The following is a 26,221-nucleotide window of genomic DNA, read 5'->3' as shown; positions in this document are numbered from 1 at the left end:
TCCTTCTGCGTGAACCATCGCTGGCTGCCCCAGGTCAAAAGCCAAAGGCATTCGCACAACATGTCCTAACCGCCGTAGTCGCTGCAGTTTGATACGACTGACTATGTAAATGTCCGCCGATATTCACAGTCGCCGCAGATCGGCCCGTAGATCTTTCGGAGAATTTTTCTCTCAAACACTCCAAGAGCTGTCTTATCTGATTGCGCAAGCCCCCATGTTTCAGATCCATATAACAGCACGGGTAGTATGAGCGTCTTGTAGAATGTGAGTTTGGTCTGGCGGGAGGTGGCCTTGTTTCTTATCTTCTTACTTAGGCCATAGCAGCATCTTTTGACCAACACTAACCTTCTCCAAATTTCAAAACTGATGTCATGAATTTTATTTATAACGGTACCAAGGTATATAAAATCTTTGACTATCTCGAAGCTGTAGTTTTCAAGTTCCACAGTTGGTCCGAGTCTACTGGACGTCTTGCGTGTTGATACCATCAGCTTGTTCTTCTCGCCATTTACTGCCAGACCCACTTTGGCAGACTCCTTCTCAATTTATTCAAAGTTGGACGGTTACCGCTCGCAATGTTCGACCCATTATGTCGATGTGGTCGGCGTGGGCAATTAACATGTGTTGTTTGGTGAACCGAGTGCCATTTCTGTTGACATTTGCCTCTCGTAGGACCTTTTCCATGAAGATGTTAAAAAGGCCACACGGCAAATGGTCACCTTATTTGAATCCTCCCTCGGGCTCCGAAAGGTCTTTTACGACTGTATCTGTTAATCTTGTGCCAGTTAAAGTTATCCTGCATAGCCGTATACATTTTGCAGGAATGACGAACGCAGACCTGTGAAAGGATTAGACAGTCAAATGCGGCTTTATATTCGACGAATAGGTGGAATGTGTCGATGTGTTTTTCGTGGTTCTTTTCCAGTATTTAGCGAAGAGTGAAAATCTGGTCCAATAATGCCATTGATCCTTGGCTTCAGTCGTTCACTCTACACGCTGAATAGCACTTTATATGCGATGGGAAGGAGACTAATTCCTCTATAGTTGGTACATATCGACTTGTCTCCTTTTTTGTGCACGCGATGCTGGGGTTCCTATTACTTCCTATTCCTGTAGCCAAGTTGTACAAATCAGCTGGTGCATGCTCTCGATCAGCATCTAACCACAGATCTTGAGTAATTCTGCTAGTAGGCCATCGGCTCCTGCTGCTTTGTTATTCTTCAGCCGATTAATTGTTATTCTGACCTCATCGTGGCTAGGTGGTATACAATCTATATCGTCATATTTTATTGATTCGGGGGTATCTTCTTCACCGTTACTACTTAATACCAGAAGCTTTGCAAAATGCTTCTTCCAGAGACTCAACACGCTGTCTGCATCTGTCATCAGGTTTCCTTCTTCATCTCTACAGGAGGCTGTTTGGTGTTTTACTTCGGTTTGCTGTTTTACTCGTTGGTAAAATTTTTGGACTTCGTTCTGACTCCTGTCCACCTTGATTTGCTCCCGCTCACGTTTTTCTTCTTTTTCTGAAGATACGTTTCTCCTCTCTAATTTTCATCCGATAATTCCCTCTCGCATTGCGTGTTACTACTGTCTGCAGTGTTGCCCTATACGATTCATTCCTCGCCTCAGTAGTATTACGACACTCCTGATCAATTATGGTGGAATTCATATATGGCAACATATATCGGAAGAAGACAGTCCTGAACGTATCACAGGTTTCTCGATGTTGGTTTTTGGTACCCAAGTGTTGCTTTTGCCGTAGTTTGTAAGGAGTGGGCAATTCTTTGCCATTGTATTTCTATATTATTATCGGAACAAGGAGCGCTTTCGTCAAACAGGTCTGTTAGTTGAGCGGAGTAGGTTTTCAGCTATCTGTTGTGTGTGTAGCTTCTCGAAGTCGAGTTTCCGTGTTACATTAGATCGCACCTTTGCTGCTACATTAAGATGAGTTCGAACCTATGATAAATCTTCGAATCGATATTCGCTTCTCTGATCGATCGAACGTCTAAAACATTGGATGAATTCCTTCAAATATCGCAACATAATGTCTCTCTGCTTGATCGAGAGAAATCCGGGTGGCCTTGTGTATATTGAGATGCTTGAAGCTGGTACAGCTAACAACCATGTTTCTTTTCTTCAGCGGAGTCAATCAACCTCATGCCGTTGTCTAATGTTTCTACATGGAAGCTGAATTTTCTTAAAAATATTTTTACTTCCGATTTTGCATTAAAATCTTCTAACAGAATTTTTATGTCATGGCCAGGGCAGCGGTCATATGCTGTTTCTAGACGCTCGTAAAATATGTCTTTGGTCTGCTCATCTTTGTCTTCTGTCGGAGAATGGACACAAATAACACTGATGTAGAAGAACTTCGTTTTTGGACGGATTTTAGCAATTCGCTCATCTACTGGAAGAGTGAATCTGGAGACGAGGTCTTTTATTTTCCTGCTTTCCATAAATCCGCAGAAAAATTCATGTTTCATGGCAGCTATACAGTACAGTGCGTAATCGTCTGATTTACTTACACCTGTCCCTTCCCGTCGCATTTCCTGCAAGGCAATAAAATCGGTTTTGTACTTTTTGAGTACATCCGCCAATGCGAAATCGGCCCCTGTTTTGTACAAAGTGCGGTGGTCATTTATACGTTTGCAGGGGTTGTCAACATTAGGCGGGTTTGGTTTTCTTTCACGTTGCTTTTTCATAGTAGGAGTGTAGGCCTCAAACCATTTTTTATAGTTCTTATGGGGAACTCGCGGCACATCAGCTCCCATATTTCAACAGGTGACGAAAGTAGCTACCCTAGATGACACCGCGGCGAGGGGTACAAAAATAAGCTTGGGTTTTGCCATGTTAAAGCCAAGTCAGAGCCTTCTTCCTACAGAACCTTTTAAAGCAATACCTAACTTCTATCTTTGATTTTGGCTCAAGGCATGACACTACACGTTTCGCATTTAACGTAATTAATGTACCTCGACACTTGCATCTCAGGTCTTCTTCTTGCTATATTCGAACGATGATTTCATTTCTCAGACCCTACTTATCGTAATTTTTTTATCCTTTAATGATAACAAAACCATCGGTGTTTATTTGTAAGGGTTTGGAATTGAAAATATACCTGTAACAACTTTGCTAATTGAAATAAAATTTTTATCGACTCCGTCGATCAGACCCCGGGGAATTTCCTATTGTCGTTTTATGTCGTGGCTGTCTTCTTCCTTTGGTACTTATGCCAAATTCCTTCATCAACTATGAGCATGCCTCTTTAATCGATCTTCTTAATATTCCACATACAACATCTACAGAAGTTCTCATTATAAGTCCAAAGATCTCCATACATTCAAATCTAATTACAAAAAAAAAAAAAAAATAAATAATAATAATTCTGACGGCCATCCATCTGTTAGACAGCCTTGCCGCCTGCAGTTCTGTGGGTTAATTGTGATGTCTCCAAAGTGCAACAGTGCGCCGCGATTAGTAATCCGATCAAGTTTATTGTTTTATGGTCGCCGGCTAACATTGGAGGCACAAATAGAAAAAATTGAAATAAAAAATAAAATATATAAATCATATTGAAATAATCATCTTATTATATTGTGGTGTTTAATCACCAAATGGTGTGAGTAATAAAAAATATCAAAAGTGCACATTCTTTAAACGCAATAGAAGAGAAAAACTATAAAAAAAACAACAACAATAGAGACTGCAAAATTTTAATCTTTGTTTAGAAAATAATAAAACTTTCAAGTTCGCATTAAAATTGTTTATATGTTTTATTCGAAATAATAACAAATAATTGGTCCATGAGGGATTTTTTTTCGTTGTTGTTTTTTAAAATGGCTTTGTGTCGCTTTAATGACAAAAAAAAAAATAAATAAATAATATGAATTTTCCCCAGCGATAGTTAAAACAAAAATAAACATGCCGCTGCTGTTTGACTCTTGTAATTGCGTTGTGCGGATAATTTGTTTTTATTTTTTAACTAATTTATCGCAAACAAATACATGAAGTTGTTGTACATTGTTGTTCTATTCGTAAAATTACAAATATAATTGAAAACATAGTACTGAGCAAGAAAATCGTGGACGTGAGAAAATCGAGATGTACAGGAGTCAGAAGGAACCGAAGGCTTCGGTGCAGGCACATCCTCCTGTAGAGATGAAGAAGGAAACCTGGTAACAGATATATACAGCGAGGATCTGGAAGGAGCATTTTACAAAGCTTCTGGTATCAAATAGTGGCGGTGAAGAAGATGAGAGATAAGAGAACATTTCACAAGAGAGACGAACGGTATAGAGTGTATACCACCTAGCCAATATGAGGGCAGAATAGCAATCAATCCACTGAAGAATAATAAAGCTGCAGGTGCCAGCCGAGCTATTCAAGGCCGGTGGTCAGACGCTGATCAGGAGCATGCACCAGCTGATTCATGACCATTTGGCTAGAGGAATGTATGCCCTATGATTGGATCATCACCATTCTATGTTTCGTGCACAAAAAAGGAGACATGACGATTTGTGCCAACTATAGAGGAATTAGTCTCCTTGCCATCGCTTATAAAGTACTATTCAGCGTACTATGTGAACGACTAAAGCCAAGATTTATTGGACCATGCCAATGCGGCTTCCGGCTTGGCAAATCCACCATAGACCAGATTTTCACTCTGCGTATGTGGCAACTATAGAGGAAATAGTCTCATTTCCATTGTATATAAAGTGCTATCCAGTGTGTTGTGTGAACGACTGAAGCCAATGACCAATGACATTATTGGACCATATCAATGCTGCTTCAGGCCAGGCAAATTCACCGTTGACCAGATTTTCACACTGCGCCAAATCCTGGAAAAGATCCACGAAAAAACAGATCGACACATTCCACCTATTTGTCGACTATAAAGACGCATTCGACAGCCCTATTCGTTCAGAGGTGTTTAAAGCCATTTCTGCGTTCGGCATTGGTGCAAAATTAACACGGCTATGCAGGATAACTTTAACCGGCACAAGGTCAGCAGATAAAATAGACCCTTAAATATGATTCATACAAGGTGGTAGTTTGTCGTGTGACATGTTATTCGCCTTCGACGATGACGTCGACATATTGGGTCGAACTTTGCCACCTTTGAACGAATTGTGAAGGCAAATCCACCGTTGACCAGATTTTCACACTGCGCCAAATCCTGGAAGAGATCCAGGAAAAACAGATCGACACATTCCACCTATTTGTCGATAATAAAGCCGCATTCAACAACCCTATCCGTTCTGAGGTGTTTAAAGATATGTTTGCGTTCGGCATTCCTGCATAATTAATACGGCCATGAAGGATAACTTCAACTGGCACAATATCAACAGTTAAAGTCGGAAAGGGCCTCTCGGAACCTTTCAATACCGAACGAGGATTCATACAAAGTGACAGTTTGTCCTGTGACCTTTTTAACATCCTGCTGGAAGAGGTCATACGAGATGGCAATGTGAATAGAAATGGTACTCTGTAGACCAAACAATACATGTTACTAACCGACGTCATCGACATAATGGATCGAACACTGCGAGCGGTAACAGCACCACCTTTTGAACGAATTGAGAAAGAGTCTGCCAAAGTGGGACTGGCAGTAAATGACGAAAAGACCAAGCTGATGATATCAAGGCGCAAGATGTCCAGTACAATCGGACCAACTGTGGACCTTGAAAACTATAGCTTCAAGTTAGTGAACGATTTTATATACCTCGATACCACCATAAACAAAACTAATGACATCAATTTTGAGATTCGGAGAAGAATAGTGTTGGCCATCAGATGCCACAATGGTCTGGGTACGCAATCGAAGAACAATGCACGTGCTGTTATAAGGATCTGAATCATGGGAACATGAGAACTCAAATAATCAACTGATTAATTCGTGCATGTTCCTGAGCAGAATTTAACCAACGGTTAAATATGTCGGGCGGCAATCCATCGGCACCTGCTGCCTCTTCAGCCGATTAACTGATATTCTGACGTCATCTTGGTTAGGTGATTTTAAATATCGTTGGTATCAGATTTTCAGATTGAAAATAAAATAACACCAGTGGTGAGTGACAATATGGCGAACAATACGACAGGGACAATGCAGAGGTATTGGATATTTCGCTCAGTCCTTAAATTTAATAGTGGAATCTGGTCGAAAACCCATCAAGGATACTTTGAGCAAAGGTAAAATCGATTGTGGAGTACTTCCGAAGGAACGCCAAGGATTTCAAGAAACTGCTGAATAACCTACAAATGATGGGTCTTCCAGAATTAAAATTGAATCAGTGGAGGTGGAAATCCACATATGAGATGTTAGAGCGTATACTATTGCTTTTGGATGAGTGGGACAGTCTTAAAGAAACATCTGCCATTTTGAAGGCCTTTTATGAAATTACCAGAAAAGGAAGTAACTCTACGTCGATCGAAAAAGGACCCATTATAATGATGGATATTTTTAATACACCAACGATAAAATATTGTCAATAATGGGAAGATAGTTCCAAGCCCGTTTTGGAAATTTTGAAAGAAACGACCTTTATGCAAAGAGTACAATTCTGGATCTGAGATTTAAAAGAAGGGGTTTAAAAATGGATATAACACATAATAAAGCATTAACGTACCTAATGGCTCGAATATCTTCGACTACGCTGCCGAGCGATGAAAAGAACCACGAGCTGAAAAGACCACAGTGTCCCACGACTGGCAAAACATTTGAATTGTAGTCCACTTTCAATCAGGAAACTGATCAGATTTTGAACTCTGACAACAACATCAAAGAATTGGACAAATATATTATTGAGGAGTATCTCGATCGAAAAAAGGCCCATTCGAATGATATATGGTTATGCGCAATATTTTAACGATCTTTATTGCAAGAAGTTCCTCCAACAACGAAACAATATCGGTTATGTTGACAATAATGGAAGGACAGTTCCGAGCACGTTTTGGAAATGATGAAAGAAATGGCCTTTATGCAAAGAGTACAATTCTGGATCTGAGATTTAAAAGAAGGGGTTTCAAAATGGATATAATGCATAATAACGCATTAACGAACCTTAGGGTTCGAATATCTTCGATAACGCTGCCGAGCGATAAAGAGAAACACGAGCTGCAAAGACCACAGTATCCGACGACTGGCAAAACATTTGAATTTTAGCCCACTTTCAATCAGGAAACTAATCAGATGAACTCTTACAACAACATCAAAGAATTGGACCATAATATTATTGAGGAGTATCTCGATCGAAAAAAGACTAATTCGAATGATGGATGGTTATGTGCCATATTTTATCGAGCTTTATTGCAAAGGGTTTCTCCACCAACGAAAAAATATCGGCAATGTTGACAATAATGGGTAGAGAGTGCTAAGTCCGTTTTGGAAATTTTGAAAGAAATCGCCTTTATGCAAAGAGTATAATTCTGGATCTGAGATTTAAAAGAAGGGGTTTCAAAACGTATATAACGCATTAACGAACCTAAGGGTTCGAATATCTTTGATAAAGCTGCCGAGCGATGAAGAGAAACACGAGCTGCAAAGTATCCGACCACTAGCAAAACATTTGAATTTTAGTCCACTTTCAATCAGGAAATTGGTCAATATATATTAACGAGGAGTACCTCGATCGAAAAAGAATGGTAGAGGGAGAGAGTGGAAGAATTTATATCCTCGTGTATATTCGTATTCAAAAAATATATTTCTTTACATCTAAGCTAGTCGATCTTTCTGCAATTGTTTTTAAATCCTCTCCTGTGGGAGTTTTTAAAATAAATATATTTAAAAACCAGTGAGCGGAGCAGTATAGTCGGACGGGGCCGACCATACGATACCCTACACAACTACCACGTAACTCTAACTTTCTCTTGCCCGATTAGAGGTCAACAGCATCTCCTCCTTACACTGACATATTTTCCAAATATTTACAATATTCAGTACAGCCCTTCTAATTACTTATCCAGGTTCCCTTCGCAGTTGGTTGTGTTGTGACGTTCGGCTTTTGGCAATTGATCGACTCGAAAAACACACAAAAAAATTAAGTTTTCGGTCCACTTCATCCCAAAATTATTATCTGATCATCGCCGAAAATTATAGGCGTTGACCTTGACCATAACTGGAACCTCAGCGCTATATTTGCGCCCTCCAGTGTGCTAATGGGTTACTAAGTAATATCTGAATAAGTAAGCACCTGTAAATATTTGCCTGTAACTCCCACATCTTAGTACATACGGCAATATAATTGGTATCAATTTAAAGGCCAACCACTCCTCTTGGATATGCTATCAACTCCTCGCGCCTATGTCCTTCAGGAGTAAATATATACGCTATAGAATACAAATTTTGTCATTTTTCACACAAAAATCAGGGTCCATTTGACCCGCTAAATATTGGCCGATCCTTATCAAAACAGGCATGCTTATTCTTTGGCCCGATCCCCTTCTCCATGTAAAATTTCACGATGTTCGCGCCATAATTGCGGCCTCTGGAGCGTCCAGAAAAACCGACAAAAATTTAGTATTTGGTCCATTTCATCCCCTAAATATTAACCGGTCTTTTCCAAAAACAATAGGGGTCTTCATTGGCCAGAACCCATTCTACATGCAAAAGTTCGTGAAGATTGGTCCATAACTGTGGCTTGTAGCGTGTTTTCAAATTATAATGGACAGACGGACGGACACACACACATGTCTAGATCGACTCAGCTAGTCGAGATATGACGATCGGTATACTTAAAGGTGGGTCTAGGACCAATATTTCGCGGCGTTACAAACTTCTGGGGCTGCACAAAGCTATAATACCCTGACAACATAGTTGTGTAGGGTATAAAAATATATATTTTTGAAAATCGATGCTAATCATTTGGAAACACGTGACTATTTGATGTAAAATCAATCAATCAATTATCAGTTTTTATTGATTATTTGTTAATTAAATTAATTGACGTAGGATAGGGATTAATTGGCTCGTGTGCACGTTTCCGATGCGGAATGATAAGAAAGTGCTAAAAGGAACGAATAATTAAAAAAAAAACTAAGTAGACCTCATATTCAATTGATTTTATAACCTGATTCCAAAAATCTCTGGAGATTATGTTCTCATGATTCAGAATTGTTGTTTTGCTGGCAACGACTGATATCAAGGAAAAAAATATGTTTTTATTTCTCGGAATCTAAAAAAAATATTCCAAAATTTTAAAAAGAAATAACGAAAAAATTCTTCTAGAAGACACCACCAACATCGTTGTCTAGGTTCCAATGTCAATGCATTATTTTTATAATTTCCTATTTTTTTCTGACGAAGAACTGAAACGAAAAACAAAAACAATTGATAAGAACATATTTATTGAGGTAGGTTGAAAGAAAATATTGAACTCAATTAAAAAAAAAAAAAAAACTGGGACTGAGGTATATGACCGCAGACGAAAATAATAACAATGGTGGTAACAACAATAGCAAAGAAAACCGGCAAAAGATAATCTGCAAATGCAGGAAAAATACTCATCATCATCACCATCTTCGTCGACGACCATTGACAAGAAAATTTCCATTGAATGCTGAAAAAAAAAACTGACCAGTCAATGACTTCTTGGTAAACTTGAACTTGAAACGTCGTGGAGAGAACCAGAATAATCATAGTCATGTTGTAAACAATATGAGGTTCCCCATGTTCGGATCTTGCCTTCAAGAATAAACATTTAATTTTAATTTTGTTCTTCTTTATTTTTTTTTACTTCTAGATGCTCGGGCGTCACAGGCAATGTCCGCGTCAATGGCACACCGATTGCCACCACATCACAGAAATTTCGTGAACTTTCATGTTACATACATCAGGATGATTTATTGCGTCCACAACTGACCGTGGGTGAGGCAATGATGCTGGCCACCCATTTGAAGCTGGGTTTTAATATCTCGAAACAGGAAAAGGTGAAGTTGGTGAAACACATTCTGTCCCTATTGGGTCTGGATCATCGTTATAATGTCAAGGCGGGAAAATTATCGGGTGGCCAAAAGAAACGCCTGGCCATTGCATTGGAGCTGATTAGCAATCCATCGGTGTTATATTTGGATGAACCAACAACGTGAGTAGAATTATTGAATTTAAACCAATATTTTTTAAGGCGTGGATTTTTTTAAAAATATTTTTTAAATAATCCACAGTCAAGGATAATAAAAAAAATATTTTTGAAGTATGCCACAGGCGTGGATTATATAAAAAATATTTTCAAGGATAATTAAAAAAAGATTTTGAAGTATGTCACAGGCGTGGATTATTTATTGAATATAACCTAGCTTTACGTGATGGATGACTCTTAAAAGCAAGTTATTTTCGTCATTGATATTCACTCAAACTGTTCCATGATTCTTTTGTCGACTAAGAGATTTTCAGGCGCCTCGATCTTGTGTGCAGTTTTTCCAATTTGAAGGACCTTATTTTGATGTGTCATCCTACACTTGAACTTTCCACCGAATTCGTGACCCCTACCCTTCTGCGTGAATCATCAGTTGGCTCGTTTTTTATGCCTTTTGAGCTGGCCATCCTCATCCATTCTAGCCAACTTAGTCGCTGTTGCTCGATCTGTCTCACAATGCCGATGTCCGAAAATAGATTGTACAAGTCATAGTTCATTCGACGGCGATATTCACCGTCGACGCAAATCGGCCCATAGATCTTTCGGAGAATTTTTCTCTCAAACATTCTAGGAGATGCATCATCTGCCTGCTGAAGGACCCATACTTCTGATCCATACACCAGCACGGGTAGTATCAGCGTCTAGTGTGAGTTTCGTCTGGCGAGAGGTGACCTTGTTTCTAAATTGCTTACATAGACCATAGCGGCATCTGTTGGCCAACACTATCCTTCTCCGAATTTCAAAACTGATGTCATTAGATTTATGTATGGCGGTACCGATGAATATAAAATCTTTGACTACCTCGAGACTGTAGTTTTCAAGTTCCACAGTTGTTTCGAGACTACTGGACGTCTTGCGCGTGGTACTATCAGTTTGGTCTTCTCGCCATTTATTGCGAAACCCAATTTGGCAGACTCCTCAATTTGTTCAAAGGTGGCTTTTACCGCTCGCAATGTTCGACCCATTATATCGATGTCATCGGCGTAGGCGAGTAACATGTGTTGTTTGGTGTACGGAATGCAATTTCCCTTCACATTTGCATCTCGTATGACCTTTTCCAGCAGGATGTTAAAAATATCACACGACAAACTGTCATCTTGTTTCGGTATTGGAGGGCTCCGAGAGGTCCTTTCCCACTTCAACTGCTGACCTTGTACCACTTAAAGTTATCCTGCATAGCCGTATAAATTTTGCAGGAATGCCGAACGTAGACATGGCTTTAAACATCTCTGAACGGATAGAACTATCGAATGCTGCTTTATTGTCGACGAATAGTTGGAATGTGTCGATGTGTTTTTCGTGGGTCTTTTCTAGGATTTGGCGCAGAGTGAAAATCTAGTCATTGGTAGATTTACCAGGCTTACTTAGAACATAGTAGCATCTGTTGACCAACACTATCCTTCTCCGAATTTCAAAACTGATGTCATAAGTTTTATTTATGGTATATAAAATCTTTGACTACCTCGAAGCTGTTTTCAAGTTCCACAGCTGGTGCGAGTCTAGTGAACGTCTTGCGTGTTGATGCAATCAGTTTGTTCTTCTCGCCATTTACTGTCAGACCCACTTTGGCAGACTCCTTCTGAATTTGTTCAAAGGTGGCTGTCGCCCCTCGCGATGTTCGACCCATTATATCGATGTCATCGGCGTAAGCGAGTAACATGTATTGTTTGGTGTACAAGGTGCCATTTCTGTTCACCTTTGCCTCTCGTATGACCTTTTCTAGCAGGATGTTAAACAGTTCACACGACAAACTGTCACCTTGTCTGAATCCTCGTTCGGTATTGAAGGTCTCCGAGAGGTCTTTTCCGACTTTTAGTGCTTAACTTGTGTCAGTTAATTAATTAAATTCATTTTGCAGGAATTTCGATCGCAAACATGGCCCTCAACACCTCTTAACGGATAGAGATGTCGAATGCGGCTTTATAGACGAAGAATGTCAGGAATTTGTCTATGTGTTTTTCGTGGGTATTTTTCAGGGTTTGGCGCAGATTGAAAATCTGGACTATGGTGGATTTGCCAGGCCTGCCAAATGGTATGTTCCAATAATGTCATTGACCATTGGCTTCTGTCATTCATACAGTACGCTGGATAGAACTTTGTATGCGGTGGGAAGGAGACTGATTCCCCTATACATTTCTCTAGCCATATTTTATTAATGAGCTGGTGCATGCTTCTGACCAGCATCTTGCCACCAGTCTTGAATAGTTCGGTTGGTAGCCCAATTGTATTAATGAGCTGGTGCCCAGCATCTTGCCACCAGTCTTGAATAGTTCGGTTGGTAGCCCATCGGCACTTGCTGCTTTATTATTCTTTAGCCGATTTATTGCTAATCTAACCTCATCTTGGCTAGGTTGTATACATTCTATACCGTCATCTCTTATTGATTCTGGGGTCTCTTCTTCACCGCCACTATTTGATACCAGAAGCTATGCAAAATGCTCCTTCCAGATCCTCATCGCGCTATATATACCAGGTCACCAGGTTTCCATCTTCATCCCTATATGTGCCAGCACCAAAGCCTTCGGTTTAATGGTTTACTCGTTGGTAAAATTTCCGTGCCTTGTTCTGACTCTTGTACATCTTGTTTTGCTCCCGCTCACGTTTTTCTTTTCTCTCACAATATTTGTTGCTACTATCTGCAGGGTTGCCCTATATGCGGCGTTTTGCACGTCAGTTGCATTGCGACACTTCTGATCGTACCACGGGTTTCTTGATGATGATGTTTGGTACCCAAGTGTTGCTTTTGCTGCAGTTAATAGTTATATACAGGTGTGCCCGCTATATTATTTTTGTTATGCCTTCTGATCCCGCATTATACCCAAAACATTTTTTAATAGCAGTCAATTTAAAAAATATATATATTTTTCTATTTATTCTCCAAGTACATTCACCTTAGATTGTAATTTCTCACTCCCTGTTTGAATATTGAATTATTTCATTTGTAATAATAATTAAGTTTGAGTGTTAATTACTGGATAGGTGATGACCTCTTCCTGACTTCTGGTATTCCGTAATTCCTTGTCAGAAAAAAATTAATCTATATAGGAGATTAATATTTGTTGTCAACATAACTTTTTTTGTTCTCAGTGTATGGTCTGTCTGTCGAAATAATTAAAATCTCATTTATATAATTTATTTACTTTTCACATTATTGTTGTTATTAGTAAAAACACGCTTATACATGCCAATGTGAATAACATTTTAATGTCAACTACATTGCTTGAAATATCGAAATAATTGGGGGTTTAACAAATGCGGCAGTATAGGACGAGTTTGTTTTTTTGTGGTAAAAGTGCTAATGGCAGCAGGCAGATAATAGAAGAATTTAAACCTGAAAAAATTGGGTCGAAGCACCCGACAATAAAATTGAGGATTGAGTTAATAACTGTCATTGGTTAATGTATATATTTTATGGTGTCTAAATAAGGAGTAACCAGAGACGTATAAGGAGGTCTTTAGACAATGAATACGGAATACCGAAAAACTTTATTGAATTTGATCAAACTTTACACGATGTTTGACAATTATTAACAAGATGTTTGTGTCGATACACTGCATTCAAACTGTTCCACACTGCTATTGCCGATTTATAATTTTTTCTCTCCTTCTCAGAGATAACCTTTGAGACCTTTTTTGCTCTAGCCAGGATAAAATGTATGTGTCTGTTGAAACCAAATTTCTGATGAAAGATGACACAGGTTTTATCCTGTCCTTTACCTCCACTATATTAAGATCAATTTGTAGGAGCGGACGGTAGGTTCTAAAACTTGGCAAAATATACTGTGTCTTACCCGTTATCATTATAGCCTATATAGGATCGCAAGAAAATCATTCAGCTGCACTTCCATTGTACGATCCAGTGGACCTGTTAACGCCAGAAGCACGCCATCGGCGTAAAATAATGCTAACCCTCCAGGAAGAGGCGCAGGCATATCACTTACGTAGTAGTGATGTTAGGGTTACGCCTGCCAGAAAGGGGTTTTCGACTAGAGAGTCTCCCACCAACAGTCATTCTGTAGAATCTATCAGATAGAAAACTACCTACTAACCTGCAGATTTGGTTATCACTACCAAATTACTGCAGTTTGTACAAAAATCTTTGATGTCATACGGAATCCAAGGCCTTTGAAAAGTCTATGCCCACAGCTGCATACGAAGAGAAGGACGTAAGGGCATGAACAGTGGACAGGCCTGCCCTAAACAAAAACTGATTGTCCTCTAAAATTCTCTTATCTTCAACTATTATTTTGATCCTAGCTAGATGAAGGATTCAAAAAGTTTGCCAAAGCTCATTAAAAGTGATATCGGCCTATAGCTACCACATTGCTCCGGTGGTGAGCCCCTTTTATATATGGGAACCAACAGAGACCATGTTGTTTCCACGCCCTATGAAAGTATCCCAGGTTAAGACAGTGATTAAACAATACTGTCAGAAGATTAAATATTACCTCGCCAGCCTTTAGGGCAGGATTTACGTGCTAGTCTCTTGGCTAAGGCCGTACCCTCACTACCGGCGCGTAGGAATCCACCCTCGTTCCAACGAGTAGCGTCATCCACAAAAGCCCCAGGCAGTAAATGTCTCGCTAAATTCAACCAAAGTAGACCGATCATTGATCGCCGATCCGATTAACTCGGTCACCTATGGAATTTTCGACCGATCTACCCTGCATATGGTTTGGCAAGGCTTTAGTTTTTTCGTTGCCACCTAATGACATTTTACAATTCTTGACTAATCTTAATTGGGCACTCTTCATATTCAGATTCTTTCGTATTCCATTTATTTTGAACCGGGTTTCAAGTAGCTTGTTAGCAGTGATGGTTATTACATACATACTTAGCTGGCTTGTTACAAAACGGTTGTTCCATATGCCAAGCTTAAAAAAGATTTCCAAGCGCGTTGGTGAAAGACCATACTCCGAGATATTGTCATCTACTTCCCATTCCGTGTGAACCATCAGTAGGCTCGCTTTTATATGCCTTCTGAGCTGGGACATTCTCATTCGCACAACATGACCTAGCCAACGTAGTTGCTACAGCTCAATACGATTGACTATGTTAATGTCCGGGTATAGAATTTAAAGCTCGTGGTTCATTCGACGTCGATATTCACCGTCGACGCAGATCTTTCGGAGAGTTTCCCCTCAAACACACCAAGAGCTGTCTCATATGTTGGCACAAGTACCCATGCTTCAGATCCATATAACAGCACGGGTAGTATCAGCGTCTTTTAAAGTGTGAGTTTGGTGTAGTCCGGCGAGAGGTGGTCTGGTTTCTGAATTGCTTAATTAGTCCATATCACTATGGTCAACACTATTCTCCTCCGAATTTCAAAACTGATGTCATTAGGTTTATTTAAGGCGGTACCGAGGTATGTAAAATCTTTGACTACCTCGAAGCTGTAGTTTTCAAGTTCCACTGTTGGTCCGAGTCTACTGAACTTCTTGCACCTTGATACCATCAGCTTGGTCTTCTCGCCTTTTACTGCCAGACCCACTTTGGCAGACTCCTTCTCAAATTGTTCAAAGCTGGCTGTTGCCGCTCGCAATCGATGTCATGGGCGTAAGCGGCTGAACATGTGTTCTTTGGTGTACAGAGTGTCATTTTTGTTCACATTTTCCAGCAGGATGTTAAAAAGATCACACGACAAACGGTCACCTTGTCTGAATCCTCGTTCGGCATTGAAGGGCTCCGATGGGTCCATTCCGTGGCTATTACAATGAATAAAACTCAGACAATACGAAGAGCTGTTTATCTTCACTGAGTACAATCGAACGTTACACGAAGAGTGAATTGGGGCCTTTTCGATTCACTGCAATCAAACTGTTTCATGCTTCTTTTGCCTACTTTCAGTTTCAGGGAAATTCAATATTTTTGTCTTAATTACCTTCTAATCTTGCATTTTGCACTGTGCTTATTTTCAAACATTGTTGAAAATAATCGAACGTTACATGACGAGTGACTTTGTAATGAGGTCTTTTCGATTCACTGTACTCAAACTGTTCCGCGTTTTTTTGCCAACTTGCAGCTCTATATGTAAAATAGCTTTAGGAGAGTGAAGTTCCATATAGTTGCCGTAATTACCTTCCAATCTCAGGTTCTGCATCTAGCACTTATATCTGTATTTCGTTCTCGGATATCATCTTCCACAGATTTCCATGAACAGGACTGCATCTGCAAACACCATGATTCGTAATTGCTTTCAGTTATCTTTTTTAAATCTTCTCTCACGGATTGATCTGAATTCTATGTTGCAGATTCTTCGCTTGTGGTCTGCAAGGTTGACATTTTTTCAAGTCTTATCCAGGCATCTCGTGATGTTCCAAACAACTTTAAATCCAATATAATATCAAATCAAAATATAAAGTGTTACATATCAGAGATCCCTTATTTGATTAAATATAACCTATCTTAGAATAGGTCAGCGCCCACTACATCGTTTCGATATATAAATAAATACATTTATTCTATTATCATTGACAACAAAAATGTAAATTCATTATAAATATGAAATCATTCATGAAACAGTTTTTTTCCAATTCACAAAAATCGAAAATGTTCGTGACAAGTCAATTTTATTGACATGAATGAATTTGAAGCGTAAACCGCGATAGTAGTGTGGCAATTTTTTTTTTTTGTTATTCATTTCCAATTCACGCCCAACTTTTACACGAAATTGTTGCCATTATGACAGTTATTGTATTGAAATTAAGGCACCTCTCTCTCTCTCTCTCTCTCTCTCGAATGTCACCTCACAACTATAATTTGTTTATTGTTTTTCACTTTCGATGTAATTTTGAATGCCTGAGCAGAGCTATTGTTCAGGTGAGTGCAATTTAAGTTGTAAAATCAATTTTGTAAGTAAAAAATCGAATCGAAAACGGAAATGATTGTCACATTGACGTATTATTTATATGTATGTCATGCAATTGTGGTGGGGAGGTATGACTTTATTTTTTTATTGCAAAAAACTTGTGTTTGGAATTTTTCCCTTTGTGGGGCCGCCGGATTCTTAATATTCAATATGCGCATTGTTTGAACCTTTTTGTTACAAGAAATTTTCAAATATTTTCTAGAAAGAACAATTTTTAAATTTGATATCATTTATTAATTTAGTATCATTGATTGAAAAATATTTCTTCAGTATTTTTATACCCTACACAACTATGTTGTCAGGGTATTATAGCTTTGTGCAGCCCCAAAAGTTTGTAACGCCGCGAAATATTGATCCTAGACCCACCTTTAAGTATACCGATCGTCATATCTCGAATAGCTGTGTCGATCTAGACATGTGTGTCCGTCCGTCCGTCTGTCCATTATAATTTGTAAACACGATACAGGCCAAAGTTATGGACCAATCTTCACGAAATTTTGCATGTAGGATGGGTTCTGGCCAATGAAGACCCCTATTGTTTCTGGAAAAGATCGGTTAATATTTAGGGGATGAAATGGACCAAATACTTTATTTTTGTCGGTTTTTCTAGTCGCTCCAGAGACCGCAATTAAGACCCATGGAAAAGGGGATCGGGCCAAAGAAAAAGCATGCCTGTTTTGATAAAGTTCGGTCAATATTTAGCGGGTCAAATGGACCCTAACTTTTGTGTGAAAAATTAAAAAAAAATTGTATTCTATAGCGTATATAGAACATAGACCCGAGAAGTTGATAGTATTTCCAAGAGGAGTGGTTGACCTTTAAATTGATACCAATTATATTGTCGTAGGTACTCGGATGCGGGAGTTACACTTAAATATTTACAGGTGCTTACGTATTTATATATTATATAGTAACCTATTACCACACTGGAGGGCGGAAATATAGCGCTGATCGCTTTGAAATGTTCCATGAGGTTCCAGTTATGGTCAAGGACAACGCAAAAATCTTAGAAGATGATCAGATAATATTTTTCGGATGAAGTGGACCGAAAACGTAATTATTTGTACTTTTCGAGTTGAAAGCCGAACATCACAACACAACCCACGGTGAAGGGAATCTGGACAAGTAATTAGAGGTGCTGTACTGATTATTAGTAACATTGTCTGACCTCTAGCCAGTCAAAAGTGTGCAAATATCGCGAAATATTGCCCAATCTCAGAATATAGAACCACAGAAAGTTAGATTTTCATGGAAGCTGTGTAGGGTATCGTAAGGTCGGACACGTCCGATTATACTGCTCCGCTCACTGGTTTTTTATCTGATTACTTTGATTTCTCCTATTATCATTGATTAGGCAGCTAATCCAGCAATCTATCCCCCCTCCATACATGGTATTCGTTGTAAGCATTTAATTATAATTTAATTGACCCTTATATAAAGAAAAAATATATATAGTGATCAATTTATAACGCCACTTAGTAATTGTCCCGATCAATTTGTTATTGTAATCGATCGTTCAATTATTATTTTGTTATTGATCGATTTTTACAAAAGTTCATTCCATTATTAATGGCTGGCAATTTCAGTAGTGGTACGAAGGTGGCAAAGGACTGCTATTCGATTTTTTTTAAATACTCAAATTTAATACGCTATATTAATTGTTGTCTGTTCGAATTAAAGATTAACGGCAATGGAAAAATATTTTTTTTTTTTTTTGAAAATTAATTTGTAAGGGTTTGTGGAGTAATTATTTACTATATGTTGTAGTTATTTCATTTTTTCCTTAATTGTAATTTATTCGAATTCAAAATATACTGGCGGTTCTCTCTGGCTTCCCTTTTCATTGGAAATACTTCGATCATTAAGCTCGAAAGAGAAGAATTAACTATAAATTTTAATTATGTCTATAAATTTTCTTAATTGCAATACAAAAAGTGTATTGAGATTTGAAAGCATAGTTTTTTTGTCTTTGTCTTTGCTGTCCAGAAAACCGCCAATTATATTTAAAAAAATATAAATAAATTTAATTTTTATGATGGCTCAGGCAAAGGTAGATGGCAGCTTCCTTGCCTAAGAGAGGTTTACTGTAGGACCAATCATCTGCTAAGCTGAAACACAAAATAAACAACAACAGGATCTTATGGCAATGACCTTTGACACTAAATAGGACGCACACTGCGCAATGGAATTTACGAATTCTTCGTGGCATCGTATAAGAACGAAGTATTAGGTATAAGCGAAATGAAGTTCCAACAGAAAATGTCAACTATATACTATACAGTGGAAAAGAAAATGGCGATGGAAGCGAAGTTGGGATCATAATGTCGAAGAACGCCAACAAGTCGTTGGAGAGTCGATGGAAACTAATATCTGGCCGTGTGATTCAAAAGCAATGGCTCGATTGAAAAGATAAAAGAAAGTTGATAGAAAATTTGACAAAAAGAAGCATCCAGAATAACATGAAAAAGCTACTTACTTACTAAGCTGGCTTGTGACAGAATGCGTGTTCCATAGGCCGAGCTTTAAAAAATATTTCTTGGCTCATCGATCTATTGCGCAGCCCATACAATTTGAAAGATCATGTTCCGACATGTTGTCTTCCACTTGATCTTTCCATCGGATTCGTGGTCTTCTCTTCTGCGTGAACCATCAGCTGGTTCGCTACACCGAATAATATACAGTATCACAAATAGAATATCTACCTGGAGCCAAGAAATTATAGATCGTAATGGTAGGCCAGAGAAATCAGGAGCGTCAGAAACACCACTGGAAATAACGAAACGTACAATAGCAGTCTAATGGAAAATGCGCTAAATATATCGTGCAACCCTTTCAGCTTGTGAAGTTAGTTAAAAATTACGACTTGAAAGATTGTAACAACTTGGGAGGAATAACCCTGCTCAAAACCATATACAAAGTTCTGGCAACCCTAATACAGAAAATAATTCAAAGTCAAATAGGAAATATTCTGAGAGATGAACAAGCTGGCTTCAAATCAAATAGTAATTGTGTGGACCAGGTCAACACACTACGAGTCATAATAGAACAAGATATATAATGGTATAGCCTCCATGTACCTACTATTCATCGATTTCAAGAAAGCTTTCGATGGCATCGGACGAACTTTCATACGAGAGGGAATAATAAGAGCGATGCTGCATAAGACGCATAACTGTCAGTTCTTCACAACGGAAACATAAGCTAACCGTGTTAGACCTGAGATGAATGTCAAGAAAACTAAGACTTTAAAAATGAACAACACGGAAAACATCGATACCTTCTGCTATCTCGAAAGCACTTTGCAAACAAGTGATGGTGCAGAAACGGCTGTAATCAATGGGCTAACAAAACGAGAGCAGCATTCGGCCGATTGTGTGTGTGTGTGGAGAATGTCACATATATCCAGAAAAAAACACGCTTAAAATATTCGAAGCATGTATTTGAGTCGATTCTGCTATACGACAATAAAACCTGGCTTGTGTCAAATATAATCATGCAATAGCTACTGTATTCATAAACAGATACCTCAGGATCATATGGAGAATATTTTGGCCCAACACCCTAAGAAACTTAAAGCTGTGGAACCTAACGAATCAAGAGCCCATACAACAACAGAATAAATGTAGAAAATGGAGATGGATTGGGCACACTTTAAAAAAATTAACCTTTGCATAACCAGAATTACGCTTGAATGGAATCCCAAAGGATCAAGAAATCGACCTCGATCAAAAACTCCTGGCGGCGAACAGTAATCCAAGAACTAAGGCAAAATAACCTTACATGGGAAGATGCAAAAATAGCGGCATATAACCGAGTAAGATGATACTCCTCTTAAGCGCCCTATGCACTAAGGAGGACCCTTCTAAAACCACAATCATGATGCGAACATTTCGAAATTTTACATGGAGAAAGAGATTTGAATAAGCATTGCTCTTTTCATAAAAATCGGCCAATATTTAGCTGGTCAAATGGATCCAATCCTTTGTGTGCAAAAATTAAAAAAATCAATCTTATGGGGTAAATATTCACTCCGAGAAAATATAACACGGAAAATATGCCAGGGAGAGGCGGAGGAGCTATCGACCACTAATTGGTTAACAGGTTGCAAATATGACAAACATATTTTGAATATTAAATTTATTCAAAATATAAATGGTGTATGAAATTTCTTAGTAGTAATAATTAGTATTTAAATAGTATGTAAAAATAAAATTGAGTTCGAACTGGGCCGACTATATGATACCCTTCACCACTTTGGGTATATTCTACATATGTATCCGAAAAGGCGTCGCCTTTTTGAAGAAGTTTTGACATGAATTTGAACGAACTTAAATATGTGATTTTTATGTCTTTCTGGAACCTATTCTAAATTTCATTTCATTTTGGCAAGTTTAGAGTCATTTGCGCACAGTGAGAGAGATTTGTGTAAATCGATTTAAAGCAAACTTGACACACGCTGTTCGGTTCGGTATGCTGCACTTTTTAAAATTTAACCTCAATCAGACACCTATTGATTATTTGGTGTACAATTAACATAAATAAGTCGAAATTATATACGGAAGCTATGATATATCTATATCTGAACCGATTTGAAGCAAACTTGCCAAAGATTAATTTATATTAATTTCAGTACGTTGTGTCAATCGGCCTAGCTGTGGATCTTTAGTGCACAATTTACTTACATCATTCTAGACTTAATTCAATACGCTATACCAAATTTCGTGTAAATCGAAAGATATATAGGAACTTTGGTGGACCATTTACCTAAAATCTGGCGAAACTATATATGGTAGCTATATCTAAATCTGAGCCGATTTTCACGAAACTTAGCACACGTCATTCTAGACTTAATTCAATACACTATGCCAAAATTCGTGCAAATCAAAAGATTTTCAGGGACTTTGGTGCACCATTTACCTAAAATCGGGCGAAGCTATATATGTGAGCTATATCTAAATCTCAACCGAATTTCACAAAACTTAGCACACATCATTCTAGACCTAATTTAGTAGGCTGTACCAAATTTCGTGCAAATCGTACCAAATTTCGTGCAATCGAAATCGAATCGGACGAAACTATATATGGGAGCTATATCTAAATCTGAACCGATTTTCTCCAATTTCAATAGGGTTCGTCCTTGGGCCAATTAAGTGACATGTGCCAAATTCCATCCAAATCGGATTATAAATGCGACCTGTACTTTGTTCACAAAAATACATGGACGGACGGACGGACGAGCAGACAGACATGCATAAATCGACTCAGAAAGTGATTATATGCATATTCTCAAAAGGAACTATGGGTCTATCTCGATTATTTTTGCCTGTTACAAACATATACACAAATACATAATACCCTGTACCACAGTGTGGTGGAGGGTATACAAATTGTGGTTTTGAAGATTAATAAACAAACTATCTGACATGTTTGTATACATTTTATTCAAACTTTCCATACAATGCGGCTATATTATTTTTAAGGCATGTTTATATGTTTACAAAAATGTTTTTTTTTTATTTTTAGAAAAACAATTTGGGTAACTTTCCATTTAATAATAGTATTTTATTAATAGTATTGCATTGTTTTCTATTTAAAATTACTTGGATATAATCCCCATTCAGAGAGGGGTTAAAGTCATGTCGTCTATAAAAAAATTAAACAATAATCACCCAAAGTGTTTAATTAATCACATTGTATGGATTGTTCTATATATATATATATATATATATATATATATATATATATATATATATATATATTACGACAAACGGTTGTCGATTTAATGAGGCCATTAAATTGTTTATATAAATATGTTGTCATTTCTTAGATTTAGAAAATAATTAATAATGCATTTTTACCATGACTTTATGCAGTAGCTACAGTGGAGGGCAGAAATATTTTATTTTATTGATAAAATATTATTTATATTGATAAATATTTATTATTGATAAATAATATTAAAAATAAATCCCAATATAACTGTGAACGTAATATGAATTTTCTTAGTTATAATAATTAGTATTTAAATAGTATGTAAAATTACAATTAAGTTACATGAATATACAATGAAAATTTGATACGAAATTAAGAATTGGTTTGGAATTTACCGCCGTTTTTATGTCATCCGAGAAATCCTAGAAATTGGTAAAAATTATAAATAAATTTTATAGAAATTGTAACGTTCAGGGGCGTGTGTGAAACCGTAGATTGGTTTGACCATGATGGCAGGAGACCTACTCTTTTATTGTGTACCGGCTATACTCAGTCGTCCACACACGGCTACGTACAAAAAAATTCATATGTCACAAAGAAAATACCATCGATTAAGTTTGTTGTTGTTGCGGACTCAAAATATTGTTGTTGTGGTTGGTACCCCTAGGTGACAATGGGTACCTCTTATTCCTCCCATGGGTTCGGTAAGAACCCCCATATGGGCTTCAAAACATTTGAAGACCCCCAAATTCTGTCGGCTGTACCTTAACCCTGTTTACATATCCTTTTTTTAAATTAATTAACTAGAACATATTCTATTTTCTTTTAAATTCAGTAATCAAATTCATATTTATTTTAATGTGAACAACTTTACTTAAAGATTATACTTAGATTTACTTAAATCTAATTATATCCATAAGTGGAATCAAAATCTATACAATTAAAGAAAATCAAAGAAAAAGGCACAATTTAATCAGCAGGATACATACAAAAATTATTAATTTAAATTTTTGTTCGTCAATCCCATTTCGGTGCCAATATGCACTAAATTAATAATCCAAATAATACCTAACACCTATTGAGCTCAAAGGGGTTATTATATAGTCCTTTTAATTAATAAGGGCTGATTTTGTTTTTCTCAACTAATGGGATTAACAACTAACAATATTGACTCTAAATGATGATAAAAAAATGAAATATTTGTATATTTATATAAATTTATATTGATTTATATATATATATACATATGTATATGCTCATATATATATATATATATATATGTATATATATACTCATATATATGTATGCCTATATATGTATATATGTTCTTATATATATACAGTATTTTTCGGTTAATTGAACCTACGGTTAATTGGTTTCCACGCTTAATTGAACCACATGATGGGTCAAAAATATTTCATTTCAAAGTAAGCGGGTTCGGATAATTGGTTCCTCGGTTAATTGAACAAAAATTTGTGCAAATTTTGATGTGCAATTAACCGAAAAATACTGTATAATGTTCTTATATCTATAGACGTATTGTTAAAGAAATAAAAAAAAGGAAATTATGTACATATGAATAGATTTTTTAAATTTGTACATCAGTACAGGCTCATATAATTTTCTAAAAACAATTTAAAATTATTGGGATTGCAACAAAAAAAAAACAAGAATTTTGGAATTTGTACAAAAGAAACAACAAAATAATTGAGAAATATCTCGGCTGACCGTCGAGGAACTTTAAAAAAAACTGGGCCCACACCATCCCGTCTGTGACTGGAGGTGATGGTTACCCTTGCTCTGATTTTATCAGCTTCAAATATTCACGGGTCTTGTTGACGTACTTACTCCGTTTCTTCTTTATAGCACGTTGGATTTGAAGCTTACGATTTTGTTGAACGCTAGTACTAACAGCTTTAAATGTTCAATGCGGTATTGTTGAAAATTGAAAGAATCTTGATGATCAATAATTTTTTGATAGTCGCTTCCAAAAGATTCACTATTGGCCAAAATGTTGAAAATTGATAGCAATGAGATTTTGGGGTTATATGCCCGGAGTACTAGAAGCCTGATAAAATTTGCCTTAATATCCACAAAAGCACACGAAAAATCCAGACGATTAGCAAAGCGAGCAATCCGGCTCTGGAACGTTGTGACGTGCAAAAGAATGAAAAAAAAACCAAACAGAATTGTTGATGGAGTAATCCATAGGGTTTAATATCGTCAATTGAATATCACCAAGCACGTGTCGTTCACGTTGGTAACGTGTACCCAGCATACATATATTGCTGTACGGTACCGTTATCCAACGGGACTTCTAGAAAAAGAACCAAAAATTTGGTGTGAATTTTTTGTTTAAAATTTTCACAATTCTTTTTAAAAGCTCACCTTAATAGAAAAATTTCCTTAAGAAATTTAACGTGTTTTGAACACTTCACAATAAAGCTTCACGATTAGCAATTCACAATTTCGATTGTGCAAAATTGTCTTTATGCAATTTTTACTATTGCAATGACTGCAATCACTTTTTCTTACTTTTCTCTGACTGGTGTTCGTGTTGCTCCTGCAATGAAGCAATTTTGAAGGTGGCTGCAATGCGCCAATTACGAATTGTCAAAAATGACAAACAAAGAAAATGACAAACGCTGTCAGGGCTACCAACGTCTGCGCTCAATGACGACGTTTTTTTACGCCGTCGCTTGCGCCGTCGGGTTATGGTAGGTTAACACAACAAAATGAAATAATTCACCATGTGAACAGTGTTCACGTAATATCTATTATCTCGGCATTAAATAACGATTAGTCGCTATATCTCTATTCATTTCAATTTTTAAAAATACATTTATATAATCTATTTATATATACAGTAGTCACTTTTTTTTCTATACTGTAATAATTCTTTAAATGTCATATAATCTGTCTTACTAATTTCTTGGTGTTTGTTTTGTTGTTGTTATCATTTTTTTATTCGAAACATATAATTTTTTAAACACTTTTTGCTATTAATTTAATGTGATAAATCATAGTCATTTAACCGGCAATTATAAGAAATTGTTTTTGCAATTATTTCAACAATTTCAGGCTAATTGTCCTGGCTTAGTACTCGTACATAGATATCTGAACTAATCCATTTGGGTATTAACGTTGCTGTTGCAATAATGTTTATTTTTCTGATATTGTAGTCATTAAATTGGAGAATTAGTATAAAAAACAAAAACATCTGTGGTTAAACAATTATAAAAAATGCTAGGCGACGTTTCGGAACCTTTTTAAAAATGTTAAAAAATCTAAGGCTGGGGAAATTTTTTGAAAAATATTTTTATACCAGTGAGCGGAGAAGTATAGTCGGACGTGACCGACCATATGATACACTACACAACTACCACGGAACTCTAACTTTCTGCAGATCTATATTCTTCACCATCTTAACCGATTAGAGGTCAATAGCTCCTATTTCTTGCCATGACATCTGTTTCGAATTGTGTTTTATATAATAATATCCAATTTT

At 37.2% G+C, this 26,221-nt stretch overlaps 1 protein-coding gene across 1 annotated transcript in view; it reads left to right on the top strand.

Annotated features, from left to right (window-relative positions):
• Positions 1 to 26,221, top strand: part of LOC133337928 (ATP-binding cassette sub-family G member 1) — a gene marked incomplete at its 3' end in the record, with an annotated part of 43,629 nt that overhangs the window by 4,316 nt on the left and 13,092 nt on the right. Inside the window, exon 3 of the mRNA XM_061546131.1 lies at positions 9,738 to 10,079. Coding sequence (XP_061402115.1) covers positions 9,738 to 10,079 — 342 coding nt within the window. The remainder of the gene's footprint in view (positions 1 to 9,737; positions 10,080 to 26,221) is intronic.

The sequence above is a fragment of the Musca vetustissima genome, unplaced genomic scaffold (assembly GCF_032173495.1).
Source record: "Musca vetustissima isolate MV318-11 ecotype Yass unplaced genomic scaffold, APGP_CSIRO_Mvet_v1 utg41630, whole genome shotgun sequence".
NCBI classification, from domain to species: domain Eukaryota; kingdom Metazoa; phylum Arthropoda; class Insecta; order Diptera; family Muscidae; genus Musca; species Musca vetustissima.
This window is presented reverse-complemented; position numbering and strand designations above follow the sequence as displayed.